The sequence below is a fragment of the Saccharomycopsis crataegensis genome (genome assembly GCF_037102585.1).
Source record: "Saccharomycopsis crataegensis DNA, jcf7180000000084, whole genome shotgun sequence".
Classification (NCBI taxonomy): Eukaryota; Fungi; Ascomycota; class Saccharomycetes; order Ascoideales; family Saccharomycopsidaceae; genus Saccharomycopsis; species Saccharomycopsis crataegensis.
The window spans coordinates 123,082-147,431 of record NW_027043829.1 but is presented as its reverse complement, the minus strand read 5'-3'; the positions used below and the strand labels follow the sequence as shown (position 1 = coordinate 147,431).

At 39.4% G+C, this 24,350-nt stretch overlaps 8 protein-coding genes across 8 annotated transcripts; 4 read left to right on the top strand and 4 right to left on the bottom strand. All coding sequences in view use genetic code 12, as the record gives it.

The window, feature by feature from the left end:
• Positions 1-129: 129 nt before the first annotated feature.
• ADE1 (phosphoribosylaminoimidazolesuccinocarboxamide synthase) lies at positions 130-1,074 on the bottom strand (the record flags this gene model as incomplete). Its single annotated transcript, XM_064996679.1, has 1 exon — positions 130-1,074. One exon carries the CDS (start codon positions 1,072-1,074, stop codon positions 130-132), a length of 945 nt encoding a protein of 314 aa, XP_064852751.1.
• A 2,167-nt stretch (positions 1,075-3,241) lies between these two features.
• ECM5 (Ecm5p) lies at positions 3,242-8,788 on the bottom strand (the record flags this gene model as incomplete). The annotated part of the gene is made up of 1 exon (XM_064996678.1): positions 3,242-8,788. The coding sequence occupies one exon, from the start codon at positions 8,786-8,788 to the stop codon at positions 3,242-3,244; it is 5,547 nt and encodes a 1,848-aa protein (XP_064852750.1).
• Positions 8,789-9,703: 915 nt separating this feature from the next.
• On the bottom strand, positions 9,704-12,529 carry PWP2 (snoRNA-binding rRNA-processing protein PWP2; the record flags this gene model as incomplete). The annotated part of the gene is made up of 1 exon (XM_064996677.1): positions 9,704-12,529. The coding sequence occupies one exon, from the start codon at positions 12,527-12,529 to the stop codon at positions 9,704-9,706; it is 2,826 nt and encodes a 941-aa protein (XP_064852749.1).
• A 900-nt stretch (positions 12,530-13,429) lies between these two features.
• DCN1 (NEDD8 ligase DCN1) lies at positions 13,430-14,282 on the bottom strand (the record flags this gene model as incomplete). The annotated part of the gene is made up of 2 exons (XM_064996676.1): positions 13,430-13,980; positions 14,057-14,282. 2 exons carry the CDS (start codon positions 14,280-14,282, stop codon positions 13,430-13,432), a joined length of 777 nt encoding a protein of 258 aa, XP_064852748.1.
• Positions 14,283-14,712: 430 nt separating this feature from the next.
• Positions 14,713-16,686, top strand: MET30 (ubiquitin-binding SDF ubiquitin ligase complex subunit MET30; the record flags this gene model as incomplete). Its single annotated transcript, XM_064996675.1, has 1 exon — positions 14,713-16,686. The coding sequence occupies one exon, from the start codon at positions 14,713-14,715 to the stop codon at positions 16,684-16,686; it is 1,974 nt and encodes a 657-aa protein (XP_064852747.1).
• A 654-nt stretch (positions 16,687-17,340) lies between these two features.
• DASC09_030750 (uncharacterized protein) lies at positions 17,341-18,603 on the top strand (the record flags this gene model as incomplete). The annotated part of the gene is made up of 1 exon (XM_064996674.1): positions 17,341-18,603. One exon carries the CDS (start codon positions 17,341-17,343, stop codon positions 18,601-18,603), a length of 1,263 nt encoding a protein of 420 aa, XP_064852746.1.
• A 606-nt stretch (positions 18,604-19,209) lies between these two features.
• DASC09_030740 (serine/threonine-protein kinase) lies at positions 19,210-21,024 on the top strand (the record flags this gene model as incomplete). Its single annotated transcript, XM_064996673.1, has 1 exon — positions 19,210-21,024. The coding sequence occupies one exon, from the start codon at positions 19,210-19,212 to the stop codon at positions 21,022-21,024; it is 1,815 nt and encodes a 604-aa protein (XP_064852745.1).
• An 822-nt stretch (positions 21,025-21,846) lies between these two features.
• Positions 21,847-24,144, top strand: DASC09_030730 (uncharacterized protein; the record flags this gene model as incomplete). The annotated part of the gene is made up of 1 exon (XM_064996672.1): positions 21,847-24,144. One exon carries the CDS (start codon positions 21,847-21,849, stop codon positions 24,142-24,144), a length of 2,298 nt encoding a protein of 765 aa, XP_064852744.1.
• Positions 24,145-24,350: the final 206 nt, after the last annotated feature.

Sequence of the window (24,350 nt, the reverse complement as noted above, 5' to 3'; positions counted from 1 at the left end):
TTGTAAGCCGTATAATTCATATCATAAGAGAAGGAAGAGGGAAAAAAAAAAAAAAAAAATTACTCTTGTAGGGAACGAAAAATCAAGAAAATTGACATTTATTAGACAATTGACATTAAGAAAATCCATCTATTCAATGAATTTTTCGCCAGTCAACTTTTCCAAGACTTCAACGTACTTGGCCTTAGTCTTTACAACAATGTCTTCTGGGATGGTAACATCATCAACACCGTTCAACTTGCGATCGGTCAACCAGTTTCTGAGGAATTGCTTATCAAAGGAATCTTGGCCTTGACCCAACTTGTAAGTGTCGGCAGACCAGAATCTGGAAGAATCTGGAGTTAAAACTTCGTCAACCAACACCAATTGATTGTTTTCATCCAACCCAAACTCGAATTTGGTGTCGGCAATAATGATCCCTCTGGTCTTGGCGTATTCGTTAGCCTTGGTGTATAAAGCAATAGCGGCTTTTTCGATTTCGTCCACCAATTTCTGGTTACCCCCCAAGATTTCTACGGCACGGGCTTTATCGATGTTTTCATCATGGTCGCCTTGTTCGGCTTTAGTAGAAGGGGTGAAGATTGGGGTTTCGAATTGTTGAGATTCTTGCATTCCCGGTGGGTATTTGGCACCGTGAACTGTACCGAATTGCTGGTATTCTTTCCAGGCAGATCCTGTCAAGTATCCACGAACAATGACTTCTAATGGCACCAATTTGAATTTTCTAACGATCAAGGATCTATCGAGAAGTTGGCCAATGATCTGAGAATCGTTGGAGACCGCCGATGGCAACACTTCCAAAAGATTCTTGTTTTGATCCTTCTTGTTGGCCTCGAGCAAATGGTTTTGGATCACGTCTCCGAGGTAATTGAACCAGAAGATTGACAACTGAGTCAAGATTTTCCCCTTGTTTGGGATCCCATTGTTCAAGATAACATCGTAAGCAGAGATTCTGTCGGTGGCCACGAACAACAAGAGCGATTGGTCAGGGATGGTGTAGATGTCTCTGACTTTACCTCTGGCGAGGAACGGCAAAGTTTGTTTGAGGTCAGTTTTCACAACGGCAGTTGACATTGCTAGTGTTTAAGGAGGGAGAGAGGATTACTACTAGAAGTTAAAATCTATTCGTTGCAGTTAGAAGGGGGATGATGATGATGGTGATGATGACTGAAAATCCCACAAGAAAAAAAAAAAAAAAAAAAATTTTGCGTTTTTTCACACCAAAAAGGGAAAATGGCGAGTCATTCTGTTGCACCATTTGGATTAAAAACAACAAAGGTTCCTCGGGGAAATATCATGCCGAGGGTGGTGATACTTGGATAGCAGGGGGCTATCTCTTAAAACTGTGGTAGATGAGCTGCTCTTTGTATCCTCCCAGTTGGGTGATAAACGGCAGTGGGAGCAGTTTGACGTTGTGAAGGGTCAGGAACCCTCATGGCTTCTATTTTATTACTGCATTGAGAAGAATAAGAAATTGCACAGTGTTTACCAATTATTTATTAATGTAATGTATATATATATATATATATATTCTATTGTATTATCATTCACTATAGTCAGATATCGTTATATATTCGAGAATTGTGCGTCTCATGAAGTGGCCCACCAAAGTATACAATATACACTATTTTATTACCTTACCTACCTTCAGGAGATCTTTGAGAATTGTGTGTCCCTCAACAGAGAGCTCTCCTGCACACTTCGTTCAATAAATAAAATAGCCGAAGAAGAAACTATTGCAGCCTCCCATTATTAACTATCCTCTTCATATATATATATATATATATAATAAGTATCAAGCCATAACACCTGCATTATGTCCAACGAAAAAAAAAAAAAAAAAGTCAATGATGCTTCCTCCTTCATACCGTACTTCATCATGCAAGTTTTTTGCACAACAACATCGTTTACCATGGCAATATTGAAACCAGTCCACATAGAATAATCAAGGTTGGTCGCTTTGGGTAATTTATTACCAGTATTACCTGATGGAAATAATTATCCCCCCCCCCCTTCTCACCTTAGATGTGAATACTTTTAGATTCATACTAGCTTTCATGATAAAAAAACCAGATGCGTTTCACAGGGTACTTGACATCAGCAATGCTGATGTACCTAATCCGGTTAATATCATGCTTCCAATTAATGTACATGTCATGAATTAAATGTGAAGAAATTTGGGAATAGTGAGATACTAATGAAGAAGGCTCTATTTGGGTTGAGATCATCGGGTTTCGCTTGGTATCAAGAAATAAAAGGTTTGCCATGTTGAATATTGCGATCACATTTTGAATCCCGGGTTGGTGGTCATACGGCAGTCAGTTGGTATAATTATCAATCAATACTTACTACAGATTCAGATCGGGGGCCGGATGGTTTGTGTGACATTTTTATTCCAGCTTGGGATTGTTCGTCGTTAGATCATCCTGCTCCCGATATTTCTGGGACAATTTCCACCAATTATGGTGCTTTATATTTGGATCAACTATTACCGGAGCATCTGGTGGAGGTGCAATCAATTGAAACACTTAACGTTTGCAATTTGACTTAGTCACAACAAGACTGGTAGAAAAGAAAAAAAAAAAACAAAAGAATGGTTCCAGCAGTAGATGGAAAAACAATGAAAAATCAAAAAATCAAAAACAACCGCTACCACGCGCCGTCACATTGGTGGTGCACGTATCGCTCATTGAATAATGATTAGTCAGTTAGCTCCCAATAATATAAAGTACAAAGTTTCGCCCCAGAGAAGTTAGTTATGCTCTACGTTGTAACGGAGTTGGCCTTTGCAAATTCTCAGATTGTCATTATGATAATTGTAAAAAAAAAAAAACAAGTCAAGTGTCACATATCACCCTGGTGCCTACAAGATTAGTCTATGTGGTTGGGTATACCAAAGTTACCTCCAATCCACAATTATGCTTATCCCATATATATATATATATTCAATCATCCCGTAACAATACTGGCACAGTTTGCTCGTTTTTTTCTGCTGACCTTTTGACCTTTTCTTTGGCTACAGTGGCTGAGTATTGATATAAACTGGAGAAAAAAAATAACAGTAGTATTAATAAGAAACACAAAAATCAAAATACAAGAGAAATAGAATTAAATATCAAGAGAAGAAAAAATGAAAAATAAAAATATTATACTGCAAAAATGTAAAAAAAAAAAGCACAAGTAAAAAAAAAAAAACGAATTTCAAAATGTTATAGTATAAAATTCAAAATTGACAAATACGTCAATTCAAAAGAATCGAAGAGGTGCCAAATCCCATTGATTTTGGGTCTCCCTCTTGATCTTCCGGTAATGAAGGGTCAACTTTTTCTCTTCCAAGATTCTTCCCATCCTCCTCCTTCTCTTCCTTCACAGGCTTCGTTATATCACCTTCCAAATGCTTCACACAATCCCTAATTAACCTGGTCTCGGTCTCGAAATTGATCCCACTGGATTCAAATTTCCGCAAATAAAATTTCAATTTGGAAATATCGGTTTCTCTAATTTCTGTCTTTGACGGACCAGGAACGCATCGGTTACTGCTATCATCATAAATCTTCATTTGTAACACCGTGCAAACCTCCTTCAAGAAAACTCTGGCATCATTGATCATCTCCGTCAAGAGATACAAATCATCAGGACAAATCAATAAGTTTCTACCCGCAAAATAAGCGTACAAGATTTGGTGGAAGGTTGGTCTGATATATTGCCGTTGCACCGAAGTCTCGTCACAAACAAGACATTTGAAACCTTCATCAAAGATTATGGAATAATCACCACGTTTCCGCAAACAACGTTCATGGTACCATTCCCCACAACTCATACAGTGGATCATTCTTCCCACTTTGTCATTTCTACGACAGAAGCAACGCAACCTCCCGCCACTCAACTGTTTAGGCCCAAGGACATGGTTAATTGGTTCAGGAGGTCTATAAGGATCAGGTTCATGAAGTCCAAAGGCGCCCTTATTAAGAAAAATAAGATCGGACAAAACCTCTTTCAAAGTTTTCCGGGAAACGTTACCACTATTTTGAACAACCAATTTGAAACATTCTTGCGACCAAACTTCGGTATTCGCTAACTCCGACTCTAATTCTAATGATTCCTTGTTGACGATGGAAATCCTTTTGATGCTTTCCATAAGTTCCGCCATTTCTCTACAGAATGGCCGTTCGTCTCTTAACCCACCATCAAACTTGAGGGAGAAATCGTGTAAATATTCATCTTCCAATCTTGAAATCAACCCCCCTTTGATGAAAAATTTGAATCTTTCATCTTCTTGAGAGCTTTCCGTTTCCTCTTGCTGTTGTTGCTGTTGTTGTTGTTGTTGTTGTTGTTGTTGTTGTTGTTGTTCTGCCCCATCTTCTTTACCTAGGAATTTCGTTTTCTCTTCGGCACGATTTTTCTCATGCGATTTGTAACGCTCTTCTAATTTTAAACGAATGTCAACTTCTCTGTTGATCAATTTTTGACAGTGGCGGATCCGGAAGATCGATTTGCCCAATTTATCCTCCACATAACGATGATCATTGAACACTGCATTGATCAATTTGAGAGTTTCTGGATACAATGGGGTTTCAATCGACGCCACAAGTAATGATTGGACATCTTCCATGGTGATGAAATCTTCTTGTAACTTCTCTCTCACTTTGGCGTCCAATTTCTTCCCATCATCCAATTTCTGTTTGATTAGATCTAGCAATTCTTTGTCCCCATCTTGAAAAAGTTCAAGACCATCTTTGTGTAATTTCTCAATGGTACGTAAATCATTTGTTTTCCCTTTACGAACCACTAATTGAGTGGCAAGATGGTGCCAGTTCATACGCCGGACAATTTTTGTCAAAATATTCAACGATTTCAACGACACCCCAAATGATTCACCTTCGCTGATCAACGCTTTAAATTCGCTGATATGATAGTCTTTCTGGGTGAGAAATTCTGAAACTTTCTTGTTGTACATCTCAATCCACTCAGAAAATGTCATCAATTCTTGGATTTCCGGACAAGTGAATTGTAATGATGGTACGGTATCCACCACTTTTTGCACAAAACTTGCGTCCAACAAAGATTTACCAGGGGAGCGATCACGACGGAGAATCAATTGCGCATGTTTTACCCAAGTATACGCTTCAGCCATGAATTTTTGCAATCTTCTATACTCTGGGATTTCATCATAGAGACTGGAATTCCTATTCAAGAAATTTTTCAAGTTGGACAATTCGGGTTTTGGATTTTCCTTCATGAAGTTCTTGAAATCCTTCAACCATTCTTCGGTATTATTACCACTGACACTAAGACCTTGATGAATACTTTGCAATTCTTGGGTAGTATAATAAACTTGCAAGTTGACCTCGATTTTCTTATCCACTTCAATGGCTTTGGCAAATTTCTTATTGATATCATAAATTTGCAAGAAATTGTGTAATGATACTTGGAAAACGCTGTCCTTCATTTTGAGAATCACTTTTGAAGGATAGCAAGTTTCCAAATTATGGTCGGAAAACGTGTCTTGATAATCCACTTTATCATCTTTAATCAACTCCCGTTGAGCAGTAGGAAAAATTTGCAAAAACTTCTCCCGTAATTTCGTCTCGGTAGTGAAGAATTTCTCAAATAATGGCTTGATTTTTTCCTTTAATTTATCATTTTTGGCAATATCTTTATCTTTGGCAATATTTATCAACAATTTGATGGCAGAAAATGCAGGAATGATATTTTGTTTGGTCAACCATTTTTCGGCTTCAAAGGCGTGGTCAATCCAATTTGGTGGGGCAAAATTCACCGATTCACCCACCGTAAAACCTAATCCAATGTTGGAGGTGTAAGCTCTGGCAAACTTGATAATGTATTGTCCTGGTTTTTGATAAGTTTTGTAAACTGGTATCCCATTCTTGATCAAATATTCCGGTGGGAAAAAAGTATCTTGATTATACATCACCGGCAAGTCCTTAATTCTTGTCCTGATCCGGTGTTTGCTTGGGAATTTACCTCCTGATCTATCATACTGGTTTAAACCGGCCTTTGTCTTAGTGAAGTATTTACCAAAAATCTTGGATTTTTGATGCACAAATCGATCATTGTCATAAACCGATGGTACCTTATTTTCCACACAGCAATGCAAATATTCTTGGATTGATAGATTATTTTGGACATCGTATACCATTGCCGCTTGTTCATTCTTGGAAATCTCTTTATCCATAGAAACTTCATCATCATCATTGAAGTTTTGCTTCTTCACTTTGGTGTGAGATTTAATTAACGCTTCAAATTTCTGTTGGTACGCTGGTGGAATACTGTACCAGACCCTGGTGGACCCCAAATGATTATACGAAGCCTTATAGAGAAAGTGGTCTTCCATATTCCAGTTTTCCGTGCTAAACATCATTCCAATAGAAAGTTTAGTTCTGGTGAGGTTAGAGTAATCATCATCGTCCAAGTAACGTAGCAAAGATTGGTCATTGATTGGGAAATTATTGAGATTCCAAGGATCTAAGGACTCGGAAATTTTTTTATCGTCATGCACTGGCTGAGGGCAAGAAATCGTTGGGAATGCAGATTCGTGGACCGTACTATCGATTTCCATCCCACTTTCAACTTCATATGAGTTGACTTGATCGTTCACTACTCTCCAATATAATTTCTCAAGCTCTTCATCATCAAGTCTGAAAGGTCTATTAATGGGGATATTATCCTTTTTCAGGTTACCGGCTGACGACGATGCTGAGGTCATCCCAATCATTGAACTATTAGCTGAGCTACTGTTACAATTATTCAACATTCCTGATGGAGATAGTTTATCCTTTCTAGAGCTTTTGTTACTACTAATGTATCCCCAATTAAAAGGTTCAAATTCAAAGTTTGGATCAATTCCTAATTCTTCCGCAAACTCTCGTAAAATATTTTCTTCAAACTTCAAGTTTTTTTCAAAGAATTGCTTCAAGTTGTAAAGTGGCGCAAGTTTGGAATCATATGATGAAGTGTCTAATACATTGAGTAGGCTTTGGTTGAACCAATCGTAGAAGTTATACGAAGATAACGTGTACTTATCCTTCTTGGAAATACTTCTTTTCTCCTCGGTAGTGTTGTTGAAATAGGTATGGAATCCTTTTGATCTCAAGATATCTCTCGGTCTTCTGAATTCGACGGTCGATCCCAAGATATTGGGTAAATTCTGTGGGTTTTCATTATGGGCACTTTCACTTTTTGGGTCTTGTTTCCTCTCCAACTTGATATTCTTATTGGGAGCCTTGGTATCTTCCATAGTTCTTTTGCCATTTCCATTTTTGGTGTCACTAGTTTTAGACTCCTGGTTGCTTTCGTATTCATCAAAATCCAATATTACTCGTTGATAGGCCAGCTTTAACGAACTGGACAATGAGGTCATAATTCTTCCAGAATAACCCAATTCTCTACCAATTTGGGCCCAAAGCTTCTTTTTACATACCATGTGGAATCCACCTCTTAATTTGACATATTTTCTCAAACGATACAAATCAAGAATTCGTTTATCGATGGATGGCAATTTGTTCAATATTGAGCTAGCACTTTTTTTCCGGTTCACCAAGAAATGAAAATTGAAAATCGCGTAATAAAATTCGAGCCGGGAATCCATTTCACTTTTGAAATTATTGAGTAATTGGCGCCTAGAACGGAACCAAAATAGCTCGGTGTTGAGACTAAAATTTGTCGACCACGAGCTTGGAGGCACCACTTTGATTGCCCCATATTTTCTTCCAACGTGAGCGATTTTTTCAATAAACGTGATGGGATCGCGAAATTCATCTTCAGACATGTAAAATACTGGTAAATCTTTTGGAGGGCATTGTTCGTCGGGGTTCATTTTATCAAACTCAAAAGCTTGATTGATCAACACTTCGGTTTCCTCGAGATTGACGTATTGGAAATTCTCCATGATATTTTCTCTAGTGTCGACATAGTTGAAATCCAAAGGAGGATTAACTCTGGTACGATGCTGGAGGTATAGATATGGGTTATAATGATGGGTGGTGGAGTTAATGTCGCTCTTGTTTTCAGGTAACGATTTATAAAAACGGGAGGTTTTTGGAGGACCCTTGAGGATTGCGGCGTACATCGGGTCGATTTTCATTCTTTTGGCTAATGTGGCAGGGGTGGTGGCAGCCTTACTATTGGAAGAATCATTTTTCATTGTTTGGTTGGCCGCGGCAAACGCTTCGAATCTATCCGAATATACCGACGCCATTTTAGTTCTTGATTTTGCGTTGTGGTACACCGGTTTTGTCCCGGTGTAAGCTTTACCTTGGTTAGTGGTGGTGGTGGTGGGACTTAAAGTGGTGGGCAGTAAAAACAGGTACCTGCTTGGGGTGGGCGTGGTGCTGGATGCTGCACTATTGGAGGTGATGTTGATGTTGGTGTTGATGGTTGGGCGATTTAGTTGGTTATATAGGAGAGCAGAAGTGGCTTGCTGTTGCATTAGCGCCATTGAGGGAGTTATAGTGGGGAGGGCATCGGCGGTTTGTGATGATGGACCAACTGTTGTTGAGTCGATGTTGTAAATTGCTGGGTCGAATTGGGTGGAAGCATTATTGTTTTTGGGCGGTGGCAGGGTGATTGACTGCGAAGGTAATTGAGGGAAAAAGTTTGTTGATGAGTCGCCCTTGGGTTGGGTTTTCACTATTTGGTCTAGAGAGGTATGTTCTGTGTCATTATTTTGTGATGATTGGTCTATTGATGATGATTTGTTATCTGATGTTGTGGTGGTGGTAGTCACAGGTGGTGGGGCCACTTCAGGGACATTGATGCTGCCTGACATTATGAGATATTGAGTAAGTTATGTTTGATAAATAGCGATCAGTGGCATTAGCAATGGGAACTAATCTTGCAGGAGGGATGACTAGGACAATTTAAACAAAAAGGCGTGGATACTAATTTATATATATATATATATATATATATATATGTATTTGATATACAGCACTCACCCTATTGTCGCAATATCGAGACGCTATAGCTAAAGATCAGGAATCAAAAAAAACAAGCCAACGGGCACTCTGAAGGTGGTTAGCGGTTGTTAACGTGGGGGGGATGTTGCCTGATATTGCTATTTTGAGCACGCTAGAACACAAGATACTGGGGGATAATCGCTGGTGAGAGCAGGAAGGATAAAAATTCAAAATGTTGGCGAATTTTTCTGCCGGCGGCTCGCGCTTGCGTTGTGAGCCCCTGAGGGGCAGGAGGATTTGCTTACATTTGTTAGTGGACGGCGGGGGGGCGAGCGAGCTTTCCTGTCATGTGTTGTCTTGTATTGTATTGTATTGTATTATATTGTATTGTATTGTATCATTATTATTGGATAGCCGTTGTTTGATGATATATTGGTGAGTGGTGGTGTTACTGTTGTTGCGATTACGTATTGTTATGGTTACTATTACCAACAGCATCCCATGTTCGGCGTGTGGAAGATGGCTGGTGGGAGCCACCGAGGTTGCCAGCGAATAGCCGTGGAAAGTGCTGCCATCATTATCATCACCAGCACCATTACAACAACATTACAACGGACGGTGGTGGCAGTGGCAGCCATCAAAGAGTGAGAAACGCCTCATGCATGAACCGTCACGCCATCGTCACGTTGTGGGTGGTCGCCATGCATAACTGCTACGACTGCTACGGCTACTACAACCATTGGGTTCTGTTCAAATACTTTATAGATTAATATTACACGACTATATCACTCCTCGTCTTCGTCACTCGCATCTCCAAAGCTGGTCACCCCACTGGTCTTCACCACGTCACTTGGCCCCAACCACTCGTTCTCCTCATCGTCATCACTCTCCCCAGCATCCTCAACAACATCATCATCTTTATCATCATTCACCTTCACAAGCACATCATCGATATTAATATCAGCATTATCCATATTCACATCCTCATCAACCTCAGTGCTCTTAGAACTGCTCAAGAAATCGTACAAATATTCGTTATCTTTCGCCACCCTGACCACTTCTTTTGCCACTCTCCCAATAAACCGTTGCACTAACCGTAACCCACTTCCGTACTTCATCTTGTTCTCTCTAATGTGTTTCCCGTGATTTTCAAGTATCAGTTTCAACCACAATAACGCAAACTCCAAATGAACCCCATTGCTGGCCCATTCCCCAACAAACTGCACAAGACGCGGTAAATGAACAACCGGCACATCACGCACCACTAATGGAATATCGTTCAATGGGACCGCTTCAAAACTCTTCGCCAACAAGTAGTCTTCATTGAGTCGAAGCGACATCACTAATGCAGCAAGATAATCTTCATTGGCAAGCGCCTCGGTGATCGATTCCGGAGTAATGTCCATGTCAAGATCAAGAGGATCAAAAATCGTTCTAGTGTCAATCGAGTATAATAGCAAACCTTCGGTCGAAGCAGCAACAAATTCAGTAGCCGCTGGGGAAAATTTAAGACTGGTCACACGAACTTCCGGTCTAACATTACGAAGTGATGGGTCTCCTCCACGCTGCGACCCTGGCAACGTATTATCAATTCTATCTTCAAGATCAGAGTTCTCTCCAGCATCATCCACAAGATCCAAGTTCACCCCGTCTTCGGTAAATCTTGAACTATTCAATTTGACAAGGGTCCCATCAAGCGCCATATTCTCACTAACTTTGAAACGGCGCAACATCACTTCATTATCAACATCGTACAAACAAATACTGTTATTCTTACCAGCACATATCAACGCACTACCATCAAAACTATAAGCAATTGTGCTGAAAAACCTGGCTCTTTTGGAGTTTTGGGCAGTGAACAGATCACCAAGGTAACGACCCACCAAAATATCCTTTTTGGCGTCGATATTCCCAATTTGCTTTCCCGCTTCGATATCCCAAATACTAATTTGCCCATCTAAAGTCGATACCGCCAATTGTTTACAATCAGGCCTCATGGCAAGGGCAACCACATCAGAATACACTTGGAATGGCTCAGAAGTTTGACTTCTCCCAAAGATATCCCAAACTCTAACAGTTTTATCCCACGATGCACTAGCAAGCACCGGGCGCTCTTTACCAAAAGAAACCTGGATCACTGGGGCTTCATGACCGGTTAAACTGTCCAACAATTGTCCAGTTTGCACTGACCAAACAAAGACCTCGTCCGATCCCAATGCGGTAGCAACCACCACTTCGCCAGATGGATCAATGGTGACACTGGTGAATTGTACTCTCAGTTCAGGAGCCACAAATGTACGGAAATTACGGTATCTCAACAAATCCCAGGCTCTAACTGTCCCATCCAAAGAACTGGAAAAAAGCACCGCATTCTTTGACGATAATTCCACTCCGGTAACTGCGGCTCTGTGCTCGCTGAACGTGGCTAAACAGAACCCCGATTTCAAGTCCCAAACTTTGATTTTCCCGTCGTCACTACCGGTAATGGCTCTTGATCCGTCAGCAGAATAACATACGCAATTCATTGAGTCAAAATGACCTTGTTGTTTAAGAATGTACAGCTCAGATTGCCATTCATACACCAATAACTGGCCCAATTTGGCGGCACCAAAGGCAAGCCATTCCCCGGTAGAGTTCACGGTGACGGTATTGATAGCGTTTTGACCAATCGATAATTGTTGGATCAATGTGAAAGATGGTAATTCATAAAGACGGAACTCACCATTAGAGAAACCAACAATAAGCATGTTGGAACCTGGGTGGAAAGTAGAAGACTTCACAAACGAATGATCAGGGGCATAGAAATAATTTCTCTTGGTTATTCTCCAACTAAGTTTTGTCAACTCTTGGGCTTCATCTTCTTCTTCTTCCTCTTCAGAGTCCGAGTCCTCATCATTTTGTACTGCCTTTTTGGTGTATTCCCATTGAAGCAAAGCTCCATCTTTACTAAGGGTATAAATGATATCTTGTTTGTTGTTGAAGAATGCATTAACCACATAGTCACGATGCCCAGCAAGTGACATTTTCGCTTGGGATTCTTTGGAATGTAATGACCAAATTCTTGTGGTCATGTCTTTAGAAGTGGTTAAAAGAAATCTGGAGTCTCTGGACCATGAAATCGATAGAATATCGTTGAAATGACCAGCCAATTTTCTAAATTTCGTAAATGGCGCAAATTGTCTATCATTGTAATTCACCACTTCTGGGTTTTCTTCTTCTTCGATATCTGAGGCAGAAATCCTCCATAGTTGAAGAAATCTGGTGGTGGCTACTGCAAAGAATTTCCCATCAGGAGAAAACTTTACGTCCTGGATATCCTTGGCTGCAAAATTGAAATGATGCAACACCACCCTACTTCTGAAATTCACCAAGATCGCTCTTCCATCGGTATCAATCGACAACAACAAGGTATTCTGAGGGTTAAGAGCGATACGCTGTACCGATTTTCTGTGCTGGTAAGCAAATGTGAAGCAAGAGTTATTGACGAGATCAAACACTGAGACTCTATTGCCTACTGGGCTAAGAAGGGTTTTCCCATCCTTGGTATACTCGAGGTTCCCATTACGATACACCGAGCCCAACAAGCTGGCAAATTGGAAATCGGATCTCATTATCTGTAAGAAAGCACGATGATCTCTAGTGGGTAACGACAAAAATGTGCAGAATAGTAGTAGCTATAGGCCTGAAAAATTTTGTAAAAGAAAAAAAAAAAAAACATGGCGTTACCCGGGAGGAAAGAAATTTGTGGGTGATGAGATGAGGATCCAGCACCACGGGTCTCGCCTGTGATATTTCAGCACAACTGAAAGGATATTATATCAAAAATCAATCCAAATTTGACAGTAGAATGAGTGTAGAAGTGAAGACTAGAAGGATATTTGTTGTGCGGTAGACAAAATAATTATTAGATATCTATTGGAAGCACCCTTTTCCAAAAGGTCACTACAAAATAATCCACTAAATCATCAGTAAACAATTTTCTTGATGTCCATCTACAGAGAAATAAGAAAATTAACAAATAAATAGCAACCGACCACGCAATAAGTATTTCCAGGATCCGATGGCCACAATTGTGTTGAAGGGATTGTTTTTGTACAGAAACATTTTGTCAATTTTTGTCAAAATTAATTTACCAGAAACTAAACTCAAAGGAAAGTGAAGCGAAAGTCTAGTTAAACTCTTTAGTAATTTCATATTTCATTTATATTTTAATATGGTGATGTTTGGTACCAAAGTCTGGGGTTGATAAAATGCTTACTTATTATTCTCAATTTTGGCCTAAAAATTGATAGCAATTGTGGCAATACATGAAATTAATAATTGGAAAACAATAGCAAAGTTACTTTTTTTTTTTTTTTTTTTTGATGTAATTTAATCCCTTACATTGAAGGAAAAAAAAAAAAAAAAAACTGTGATTAGCTTCTTCATAAAAAAAAAAAAAATGCAAAGAATGTTTCCTAAAAAAGTTTTTAGTCTATATTATAAAAAAGGAATTTCAAAAGATAGTACTATCATTCCAATTTTTCATTTTCTTTGGCCCATTCGACAAATGAATCAATAATGCTTGGCCAGGACGCCGCGTCGTCATAATTTTCCAACTTTGGATCTTTTTCAAAATCCTGTAAAAACAAAAATAACATGTTCCATGCGTCTCTGGTGATTGGTTTTTGCCAATCATCATTTATGAACTCTGTCCAAAGTTCCACTCTAGGAAACACTTCTTGTAACAATAGCTGCCAATACATTGCTGCGTCTTCTGCCGACACTTTCTTTTGATGTGGTTCCAAAATGTACCCGAAGGTGAACTCGTAGACTTTACGTAAGTATGGTAGGTTGGTGTGTAAATTGGCGGTCTTGGTTTTGATGAATGTGGTCATCGATGGTAAGTCTGTGCAGTCAAGGGCCTCCCAAGTATCAACAAACAGATCACGTTCGAATACCCCGGTGCTAGGAGACCCAAGGGTGTAAGAAAGTACCAATGATGCTGGGTCTTCTGGGTCGATTCCCAAGTCCTGGAGGTATTGGATGGTTCCCTCAATTTCAATCTTTCCAGAAGATTGATCTGCCATGGGTGGGGGGTTAGTAAAACCGATCACGATAAGAGATACCCCATGGTATAATAATAAAAATAGACATACCTTTGTATTTATTGAATATGTTGACTATTTTCTGGTCTTGACCGTTGTCCATGGTGGTGGCGTTTCCTGAAGTTGGTCGATTGTGCGAGTCTGGGTGTTTCAGCAAGAACTGGTCCACCGCGGTGTAAAGGTCCCAGTTGTACTTGTTGAGCCAGTACTGCGCCTGTGATGGGGTGCCTGATGTGAACTCCCGGAACTGTTGTTTGAGGCTCTTGTGGTCTTCCATGGTTTTGGTTATCAAGAAGCGTTACCACTATTACTACTACTCCTACGACGACGACGATGATGATGGGACAAACGATAATTATTTACTTTGTATAATTTGTCGCAGGACGATCTCAGAATATATACGCCCGTCGTGGTGGTGCACCCCGCACAGTACAACGCTCATATCACCATCAAGAAGAGAGATTATATGGTGCTCGTTGCCATAAAAGTCTATGTTATGACGATATTATATAATATTATATAATAAGCTTTCGCGATAGATAGACACCTCGCCGTCATCGCGATAAAACACCAAGATTGACTAACAATCACGTGCACTGGCATAACCTCCTTTGGTTTTTCCAAAATGGTTAAAAAAGGCAAAGATTCCTTTCTTTGGCTTTTTGTCATATATATATATGGCATATATCCAACAGCATATATAAAGTATGAAACAAGATGATGATGATGACCTCGTACGGCCATTTCTCACAAAACATATTCCTGTGGCAAACAACACCCAACGTCTAAACGGCCCAGCCATCCATAGCTATTGCTACCGTCATAACCCCGACATCAAGTGCAACAAAGACGCTGACCAACAAAGAATGTGCTCCATCCAAACCTCCATCGATAAACTCCCATCCTCGGATCAGAAAGCCATCTCCAACGTTTGGTCGGTATTTTCTGCTGCTCCAAACTCCCAGCGGATATTGATTCTTCAAGGGATTTTATCGCAGTGCTGCTTCCACCAACTCTCATTTCTCAGTAGCGAAGTCAAGGAGTTGGTCAAGATCGATTTCATTGGCACCTTGCCCGTGGAGTTGAGCTTGAAAATATTGTGCTATCTTGACTGTGCCTCTCTTTGTAACGCAGCCCAAGTATCCAGGACTTGGAAAAGGTTGGCTGACGATGACCGTGTTTGGCATCATCTTTGCAAGCAACATATCGATAGAAAATGCCCAAATTGTGGGTGGGGATTACCTTTATTATACATGAAAAGGGCCAGATCTGGTAAATACTCTTCAAAAAATCACAAGGACGATAAAATGAAAATCACTCCAGTGAAAGAAGAAGAAAAAGGAGTAGGAGAAGAAGAAGAAGAAGAAGAAGAAGAAGAAGAAGACCACCAAGCCAAAATTACCCCAGTGGGAACCGATGCCCCTGTGATCACCAATGTCCCTTCAGATATTTGCTCATCATCGAGTAAACTACCGTCTTTGAAAAGACCTGCACCAAACTCATCTAAAGATTTGATCAAACCACCAGTGGCTAAACGTCCTCGTACTCGTCCTTGGAAACTGGTTTACAGTGAACGTTATAAAGTTGAACGTAACTGGCGGAAAGGTATTTTTAAGATCAAACGCTTTGAAGGTCATTCTGACGGAATTCTTTGTCTTCAATTTAATCACAAGATTCTAATCACCGGATCCTACGATTGTACAGTCAAAGTTTGGGATCTCAAAACTTGTAAAGTCATTAGAACATTAGTTGGGCATACCAGAGGGGTGAAAACTTTGGTATTTGATGACAAGAAAGTTATCACTGGGTCACTTGATGGGACCATAATGGTTTGGAACCTTGCCACTGGCACCTCGCTTTCCACTTATCGTGGCCATAGCGATGGGATCATGTCTGTTGACATGTTGGGTAAAACTATTGTTTCGGGAAGTGCCGATAAGACCATCAAGATTTGGAATGTCGAAACTCGTACATGCCATACTCTTAGAGGTCATACCGATTGGGTCAACTCGGTAAAAATCCACGGGCCTTCAAAAACCATTATCAGTGCTAGTGATGACTGTACTATTAGAATTTGGAGTTTAGAAAATAACTCCTGTTTGAAAGTATTCAGTGGACCAAATGGTCATATCGGGCAGGTTCAATGTGCGCTACCCTTGACTATTCATGATACTATTGTGGAAGATGAAAATAGTGACGAAGAAACTGAATCGCCAGAAAATCGCGCCGCTCACAACGATACTCCTCGTACCAACAATGTTGTGGCGTCAACTGCTATTGCTAGTGTCGAGAACTCAAGTAATCTTGTCAATTCGCAAATTAATGGAGCGTTGCCAAGCCATATTTTGTCTTGTGGTCTTGATAACCAAATTAAACTTTGGGATGTTAATAGTGGTCGTTGCATTCGTACTCAGTTTGGCCATGTTGAAGGTGTGTGGTCGGTATCTGCTGATACTTTTAGAATTGTTTCTGGGTCCCATGATAAACTAGTCAAGGTTTGGGATTTGCAAAGTGGGAAGTGTATCCATACCTTTGGTGGCCAGCACAAAGCTTCGGTGAGTTGCGTCAAGTTGACGGATAGCAGATTTGCTGCGGGTGACGAAAGTGGAATGGTGAAGATGTACTGTTTTGATGATTTAGAAGATGATGAAGTTTGGATGGGTAATGAACCACAAAGCTGAAAATAACGGTGACGTTGGTTTATATTAATTCATTAACATTCTTTTGTACTTTACAATTCTATCATCCTATCAAGACTATGATAGAATTATCCTAGTACGTGTGAGCCTTGGGTATCTTGGTGTTTATTTGCTTTGGGGTTGTGTTTTATGTTTTATTTTTTATTTTTTATTTTTTTGGTCGATTTTGCTTCGCTAAACAAAAAAAAAAAAAAAAACATGTTGTATTATATGTATCATAACAAAATATTGCTGCTTTTTATTTTTATACTATAGTATATTTATATCGAAGAATCATATTAGGAAGAATCAGATGCCATTAATGGCGAGACTTTTGTGGTTTTTTGTGTTGCTGAAAGATGGAAACCATATCTATTTTCCGCATTAGCTAACTTATATAATTATTTTAAATTTCTATTCTGGGTTTTTTCATGATAACTTATTTGTGTAGATTTATTATTATCCTTAATGTATTTGTCTCAATACTGAAATACCCAGACATATATATCTAGTAGATTTAATTAAAGATCAATCAAAAACAACAATTATTGATTCCATCATGGAATTTGTCGCGCAATAATTGTAGAGAGGAAAAAAAAAGGGAAAAAATCGAAAAGAGAGAAGAGAAAATAGAAAAGAGAGAAGAGGAAATTGTCGATGAATGAACTTCCTAGAGAAATCTTGCATCGTATATTTGAATTCACCGATTTCCGAGTTTTAATCGATTTGTACCCGATTTTTCATGACCAGCATGGGTTATTAGAATGCATCAAGCTGGTGATTTTTGAGACGGTTGAAATATCCGATGACGAAACTGAAATTGAGTTTATAAATATTGGTTCTGATGATTTGCGTATTAGGTTGAGCAATGTGGTTATCTCGACCAAAGAGTTGGATAAATTGAAAAGATTGGAAAAATACATCAAGGAGGCGGGGATCAATAAATGTGATAGGACATCATTGAGTCAAGTGTCAAAAGTTTTAACAGATCTACGGTATTTGAAAAAATTAAGCACAGATAAAAGACTCTGTTTAGCTCGTTCATTGGTGGAGATTGAGATCCCGTGGGAAGAAGATTTGCCGATTTGTGGCGATAATGATAGTTTAGAAAAATTGGTGCTTACAAGAGGAGTCCTGACGTTACTGACGAGGTTTAAACCCCATGATTATCATTTCCCGCAATTGAAATCATTTGAAGGACGGTTGAGTTTTGGAAATTTGGTAGGGAAACAATGGGTAGGGTATCCGAACCTTGAAAGTTTGAAGATTACCTTTAGTATTAGACCTACGTTCACTTTGAACGATGTGAATTCGAAATATTTCCCCAAGTTGCAACGGTTGACGATCCTTGATGCACAAGCTAGTTGGTTCAGGGAATTCCCTGGCGACCAAGGAACCGTCATGATCGGTAACATTGATATCCAATCTTTGGTATATCTTGAATCATCGGGAACCCCTGATGCAGAGGGTTGGAAATGGGATAGTCTAAGGAATTTGCGGGAACTAGTATGGACCATTGGCAAACTCACTGATTTTGAAAAAATCTGTAGATCATTACCCAAACTAGAACGGGTATCGTTTAGAAATACCAAAGAAGGAATGGCACTGATGAAATGCCTACAACATCTTAAAAAACTCGAGTATTTGGAGTTGATTGATCAAGGGATTGAGAATATTGAAGGGGTTGATGGGTTGAGTAACTTGAAGGAGTTGTGTTTGGAGAGTAATCGCATTGAAAAAATTGAAAATTTGCAGAAATCAAGCAAGCTTAAAAAATTAATTCTTAACAACAACAGGATTCTGAGGATTGGAAACTTGGGGTATTTGGAGAACTTGCAAGTATTGGATGTTTCTAAGAATTACATTTCTGAAGCTGGTGAGTTGAGGAAATTCAGTAATTTGGTGAGACTCTCGATATGAAATACCAAGGAAACCTTAGTAGATGGGGAAAAGGATGCTCTTCTTTTTTGCTTACAACATTTGGGGGTGAAGGGACCGAAGAGAACTAATCCATTATGGGTGATGCTAAGGTTAGTTGGTGAGCCTCGTTATCAATCTCCGATGTCCCACCCAGCCTGGTGGTGCACACAAAATCTCCGACCGCCGACGGTTCATAGTAATCTTTTTCTAATCTTTGCTTGTATTTCCTTACCTTTTCCATCCCCACCCGTATTTTTCATTATCATCATCATCATATTTATTACAGTTATTACTATTGTTAGGGCTCATAGATCTTGGGTTGTTTCCTGTCATTGTTTTTTTTGTTTTGTTTTTTTATTTTTTTTTTTCCTGAGTTTGTCTCCCTAAAAATTGGTTCATTTATTAGATAGCAACGGCCATTCATCATAGACTGACTTCCGTACGTGAAAATAATAAAAATAATAATAAAAATAATTCCCTTCCATTGTTTTAGAGACACTCGTTAGAATCTTAATCTTGGGTGTTGTTTGCCCTTGTTCTCCGAGCATCTTATTATCGAGTGATCCATCCATCCATCCCACCTTCGATGACCTTAACTCAGTAACAATGTTATCGTGGAAGAAGAAACTACAAACCCATAAAAAAAAAGTCCTGCCATCCAAAATCTCATCATTTTCCATTTCTCCTACTGTTTCCCCCACTTCTGCCAATAGTTCCCCTGTGTCTCCTACATCAAGGTCGCAACCCCGTAGTGATTCAAGCAACAATGTAAACAATCCAAGCTCGCTCAGATCTGGACGGCTTTCTATCATTCTCCACGAAACTCAAGATCTTAGGCTTCCATTTGACCCAGTTTATAATGAGTTTATTCTTGATAGGATTGCCAGTTGTGGAATTGATTGTGATTTGCAAAGTATTGGCAGGAACCTTATCCGTGCGTCGCAGAACTTCCCAAATCAACAGTTCATCCCCGGAGAGATTGTTACCCAGTGTTTGCCTGCCGTGGTATCGATCATGGCTAACGAGGAAAGTGTTAGGAATCCATTGGTTTATGCCACGGTAGAGTTGGATAAGAATGTTTCGTTGGTGCAACCCACTGGCGGGAAAATGGCCAATCCAAAGTTTGATGAGATCTCATATTTTGATGTCAATAGCAATAGTGTAATGGTGATCCAGTTACTTATCAAGATCCCTAACGCTTTAATCCCTACGAATTTCCGTTCTCTTGTCAACCCTGCAACACCATCCCAGGATATTTTGATTGGAACTATCAAGGTTAATCTTAATTATTCTGAGGAAACCATCATTTTGGACCATGAATGGTTACTGCTCCAGTCACCAATGTCTATAAGAACTCTTAACAACTCAGGGAGCGTTCGTATCTCCATCCATTACAAACCTAACGCCTCAAACACCCATTTGGCCATGCACGATTTCGACTTGTTAAAAGTCATTGGCAAAGGCTCATTTGGAAAAGTGATGCAGGTCAGGAAAAAAGATACCAAAAGAGTTTATGCTTTGAAAAGTATTAGAAAAGCCCCTATTGTGGCGAAATTTGAGGTGGGTCACACCCTTGCCGAACGTAATGTGTTGGCTGAAGTAAACAATCCGTTCATCGTGTCGCTTAAATTCGCATTCCAAAGTCCTGATAAACTATACTTTGTGTTGCCATATATCAGCGGAGGAGAATTATTCCATCATTTACAAAAAGAAGGACGATTTAGTCTTGGACGATCGCGGCTTTACGTTTGTGAGTTACTACTGGCGATCGAACATCTTCATAATTTTGATGTGATTTATCGGGATTTGAAACCAGAAAATATTTTAATCGATTATCAAGGACACATTGCCTTATGTGATTTCGGGCTTTGTAAAATGGATATGGGAAAGGATGATAGAACCGATACTTTTTGTGGCACTCCCGAGTATTTAGCTCCGGAGTTGTTACTTGGCCAAGGGTATACCAGATCGGTTGATTGGTGGACGCTTGGGATCCTACTATATGAAATGTTGACTGGTTTACCGCCGTTCTACGATGAGGACGTTTCTACTATGTATAAGAAGATCCTTGGAAGCCCTCTTAAATTCCCGGAAATTTTTGATTCTCATGCCAAGGATTTCTTGGAGAGAATTTTGAATCGAGATCCTGGGAAAAGACTTGGAACCAATGGATCGATTGAGTTGAAACAGCATCCATTCTTTATGGATGTTGATTGGGTCAAACTCAATAATAAAGAATACACCGCTCCTTTCAAACCGTTAGTGTTCAACGCGTTTGACACCCACAATTTTGATAGCGAGTTCACCAATGAGGTTCCTTTGGATTCGGTAGTGAATGATCATTTGAGTGGATCAATTCAACAACAATTTGAAGGATGGAGCTATGCTGGGGGAGGTAATATCAATAATGATATGTTTTAGACTACTGTGCTGTTTTGTTTTTTTTCTGTTTCATTTGTTATTTGTAGGCAATTTTTATGATCGATTAGAGACTTCTTCTTCTTCTTCTTCTTCTTCTTCTTCGTATCTATTTTCTATTTTCTATTTTCTATTTTCTATTTTCTATTTTCTAATTTCTATTTTCTATTTTCTATTTTTCGGTGTTATTTGCTTTAGTTTGGTTGGTTGAGTTTCCACGGAAGAACAACGTGTTTTATCAGGGATCTATCTATCTATCTGTAAGACGGGAAAATGAGGTAAAAATCACCACGCATAATAAAAGGTACAGAGGGATCTGGGGGGGTATCGGGGAAAATGTGACATAAAAAAAAAACCGGGAAAAAAAGAAAAGAAAAGAAGAATCTTCAACGGCCGCCAAATCAGATCAAGATCAGCCAACCAACCAAACAACCAAACAACCACCAGGAATTAAATCTTCATCTGTCCAAAATCCAACGCTCGCTGGTGTCCGTGTTTTTTTTTTCTTTGTTTGCAAGAGATCCAAATTATTATTATTACCATTATTGAAAAGAATATAAACTGATACAGGAAAGTTTCTTATCCTAATCCTGTTATGGGATTTATCAAGACTAATTCTAACCATCCATCGTTGACAAATAATCATTAAAGCTTCTCTGTTATCCACTCGTTATTTGATAAAGATCATCCTTTAATCTTCTTCTGGCATTGTGAATATTCCTTACTCAGAGTCATACTGCTCCTGCATCGCCCAAGTTGAATCGCCATTTTTTTTTTTTCACCTCGTCACAGCAACAACAGCCAAGATACTCCATTCTGTTCTCAATGACCGATACTTCCGACTCGTCAAGATCTGTAAACCACGATCATGGGCTAACGGTGCCATCAAACCAACATCAACCCCTCAATAGAAACACCAGCGGCGACGCGTCTCCTGCCGATTCTTCAATCAGTAATACCTCACATACCACGGATTCTTTCATATCTCCAATATCCAAACTGGTCAGACCAAACAGAAAAAGAGATCGGGGTGAGCCGACAATGTATAAGCGGTGGACCGTGAAAATGACAAACGAGTTCAGCCGGCTATTGGTCAAGAACAAAGGACATAGAATTGAAGCCAGTAATAGCTTCACAAATTCCGGTTTTAGAAAGATTCAGGACGAGCTCAAAGTGTTGTTTCCTGATCAGTGGGAGATGAATAAATTTCAAATCAAAAAGTTGAGAGAAAAGCTAAAACAAATCAATAACGAAATACTAGGTTTCAAAAAATTGATGTTGAATGAAAGTATGGTAATGTGGTCGGTCGCTGAAGGTAAACTATATCTCGCAAATATCCCAAAAGTTGATGATTTGAAGAAAAAATCCGCCAGTGGAGTTTATTCAGGGCTATCTTGGAATAGTATTCGAAGGTATATCTCTGGAGGCTGTCACTACATTTATTTGCATTCTGTGGAATTTTTTATTGACACAAATTATGAAAATATAAAGTGCAGCGACATTTTCAAGAACCTAAGTTTGAGAAAAGTGTTTAGGCCAGCCAGCGTCGAAGAAATCATGAAAACTATCGAAGAAACCACTAACCTTGATGAAGATGGCAACACATTAGAAAATGATGAATTGAATGAGGAAAATATCCCAATTTATAATCCTCATCAGATAGATATGATGCCTTTATATTCTAGTTCAAGTCAACCACCTTCCTCAACAAAAATTACCACTCCAACCATTTCAGATTCTTCACAACTACATAGTAATACTGCTCCACCAACCGCTAATGGAGCAGCTCTTCATCCCCGTCCAATTCCTCCAATGCCACAAATACCTTTACCACAAGTCTATCCTTCTCAAAATGGTAATTATGCTACTTACCCTTCGCATCATCAACATCATCAACATCATCATATTCATCATCATTCTGCTCCACCACCTCCACTACCACATGCTCCACCGCCACCGCCTCCTCCTCCTCCTCCTCCACCACCTCCTCCTCTGGGCCCTAATAATCAATATTTCGAAGGTTTCATATCCATGCCGTACCAACCTAATCCTTTGAGAAGTATGGGTAATCCACTGGTCCCCCCTTCCACAGAACCGGGGTTACAGCAAGCTCTGGCAACTTCTCAACCCCAGATATCCAGTTCTGCATCAGTGAATAACATATTAAATGGTGGGAAACCTCCATCGATCTCTAGCTTAATTTCAAACCGTTATTCTATCTCTCAAGATAAATCTAATGAAAAATCTGAGGAAAAAATTGATAGTGCCTCTCCTGATGACGAAAATACCCACGGAGCTGTTGTACATGATGAAGGTTCTGAAGAAACCCCTACTGCCGATAAATCAAAAAAAGTCGGTGGCTCGGAATCGGAACCTGGCCATGAATCTTCTGATCAGAACGAAAGCAATTCGGGAATTACCACCAATCCAAATAATCCTGCAAGTATTCCGTATCCTGTCCCAGGATTTGATCCAAACTCATACATTAGGCTCAGAAACTCTATGCACCGAAATAGCAGCGTCAGCAGTGGGACTAGAAGATCACTATCATTTTTGGACACGGTTTGGAGTTTGAACAATGGTGGCGTTTACTTCCCAAATAGCAATGGCAATAGTATTGGTGGTGCGGAAATGTTTCCTGGAGGAAGCTTTTCCATGATGAGTGGCGCACCAACATCCATGCCCTCGCATACTAATGGATCCGGAACTTCAGTTAACCCTACTGGGGTCAATCCTAACAGTGTGATGAATAATTCTGGCCCGCATAATGTTGCCGGTAACTCTCCTCAGGATACTGATGTTGGAGAAGCACAAACTGCTCTTGGAAATGGTAGCGGCCCGCCAGGTACTCTTAATGGTATTCCTCTTGATATGGTAAATTACGGCAATACCACTAATCAAATGAATAGTTTGATGATGGTGCTACTTGCAAGACGGAAAAACCTTGATGATGCTAATGATTTCTTGAGGAAATTAAGAAATTTGGGGATCATTAATGCCAAGCAGTTCATCTCGTTGGGTGAAATTGTTTCCACAAATGATAGTTTTTTGTATTTCTTGATTGGTGAAGATGTAACATTTGAAGAAAAGGTTAACTTGATCAAAGACTATATTAACGAATAGAAAATAATCATTGTGTTCTTTGAGCGTGGTTTTTAAATGTCTATATCGTTTCGTTGTTTATTATAATTGATAGAATTAGAAAAAAAAAAAAAAAAAAAAGTTGGCTATATTTTTTTCCTGCTGTTATTTTTCATTCATTTGTTCTGTTATCCTTTATTATCATTCTTTTATTATTACATGACAACTGCTGTTAAAACTTCTTAACT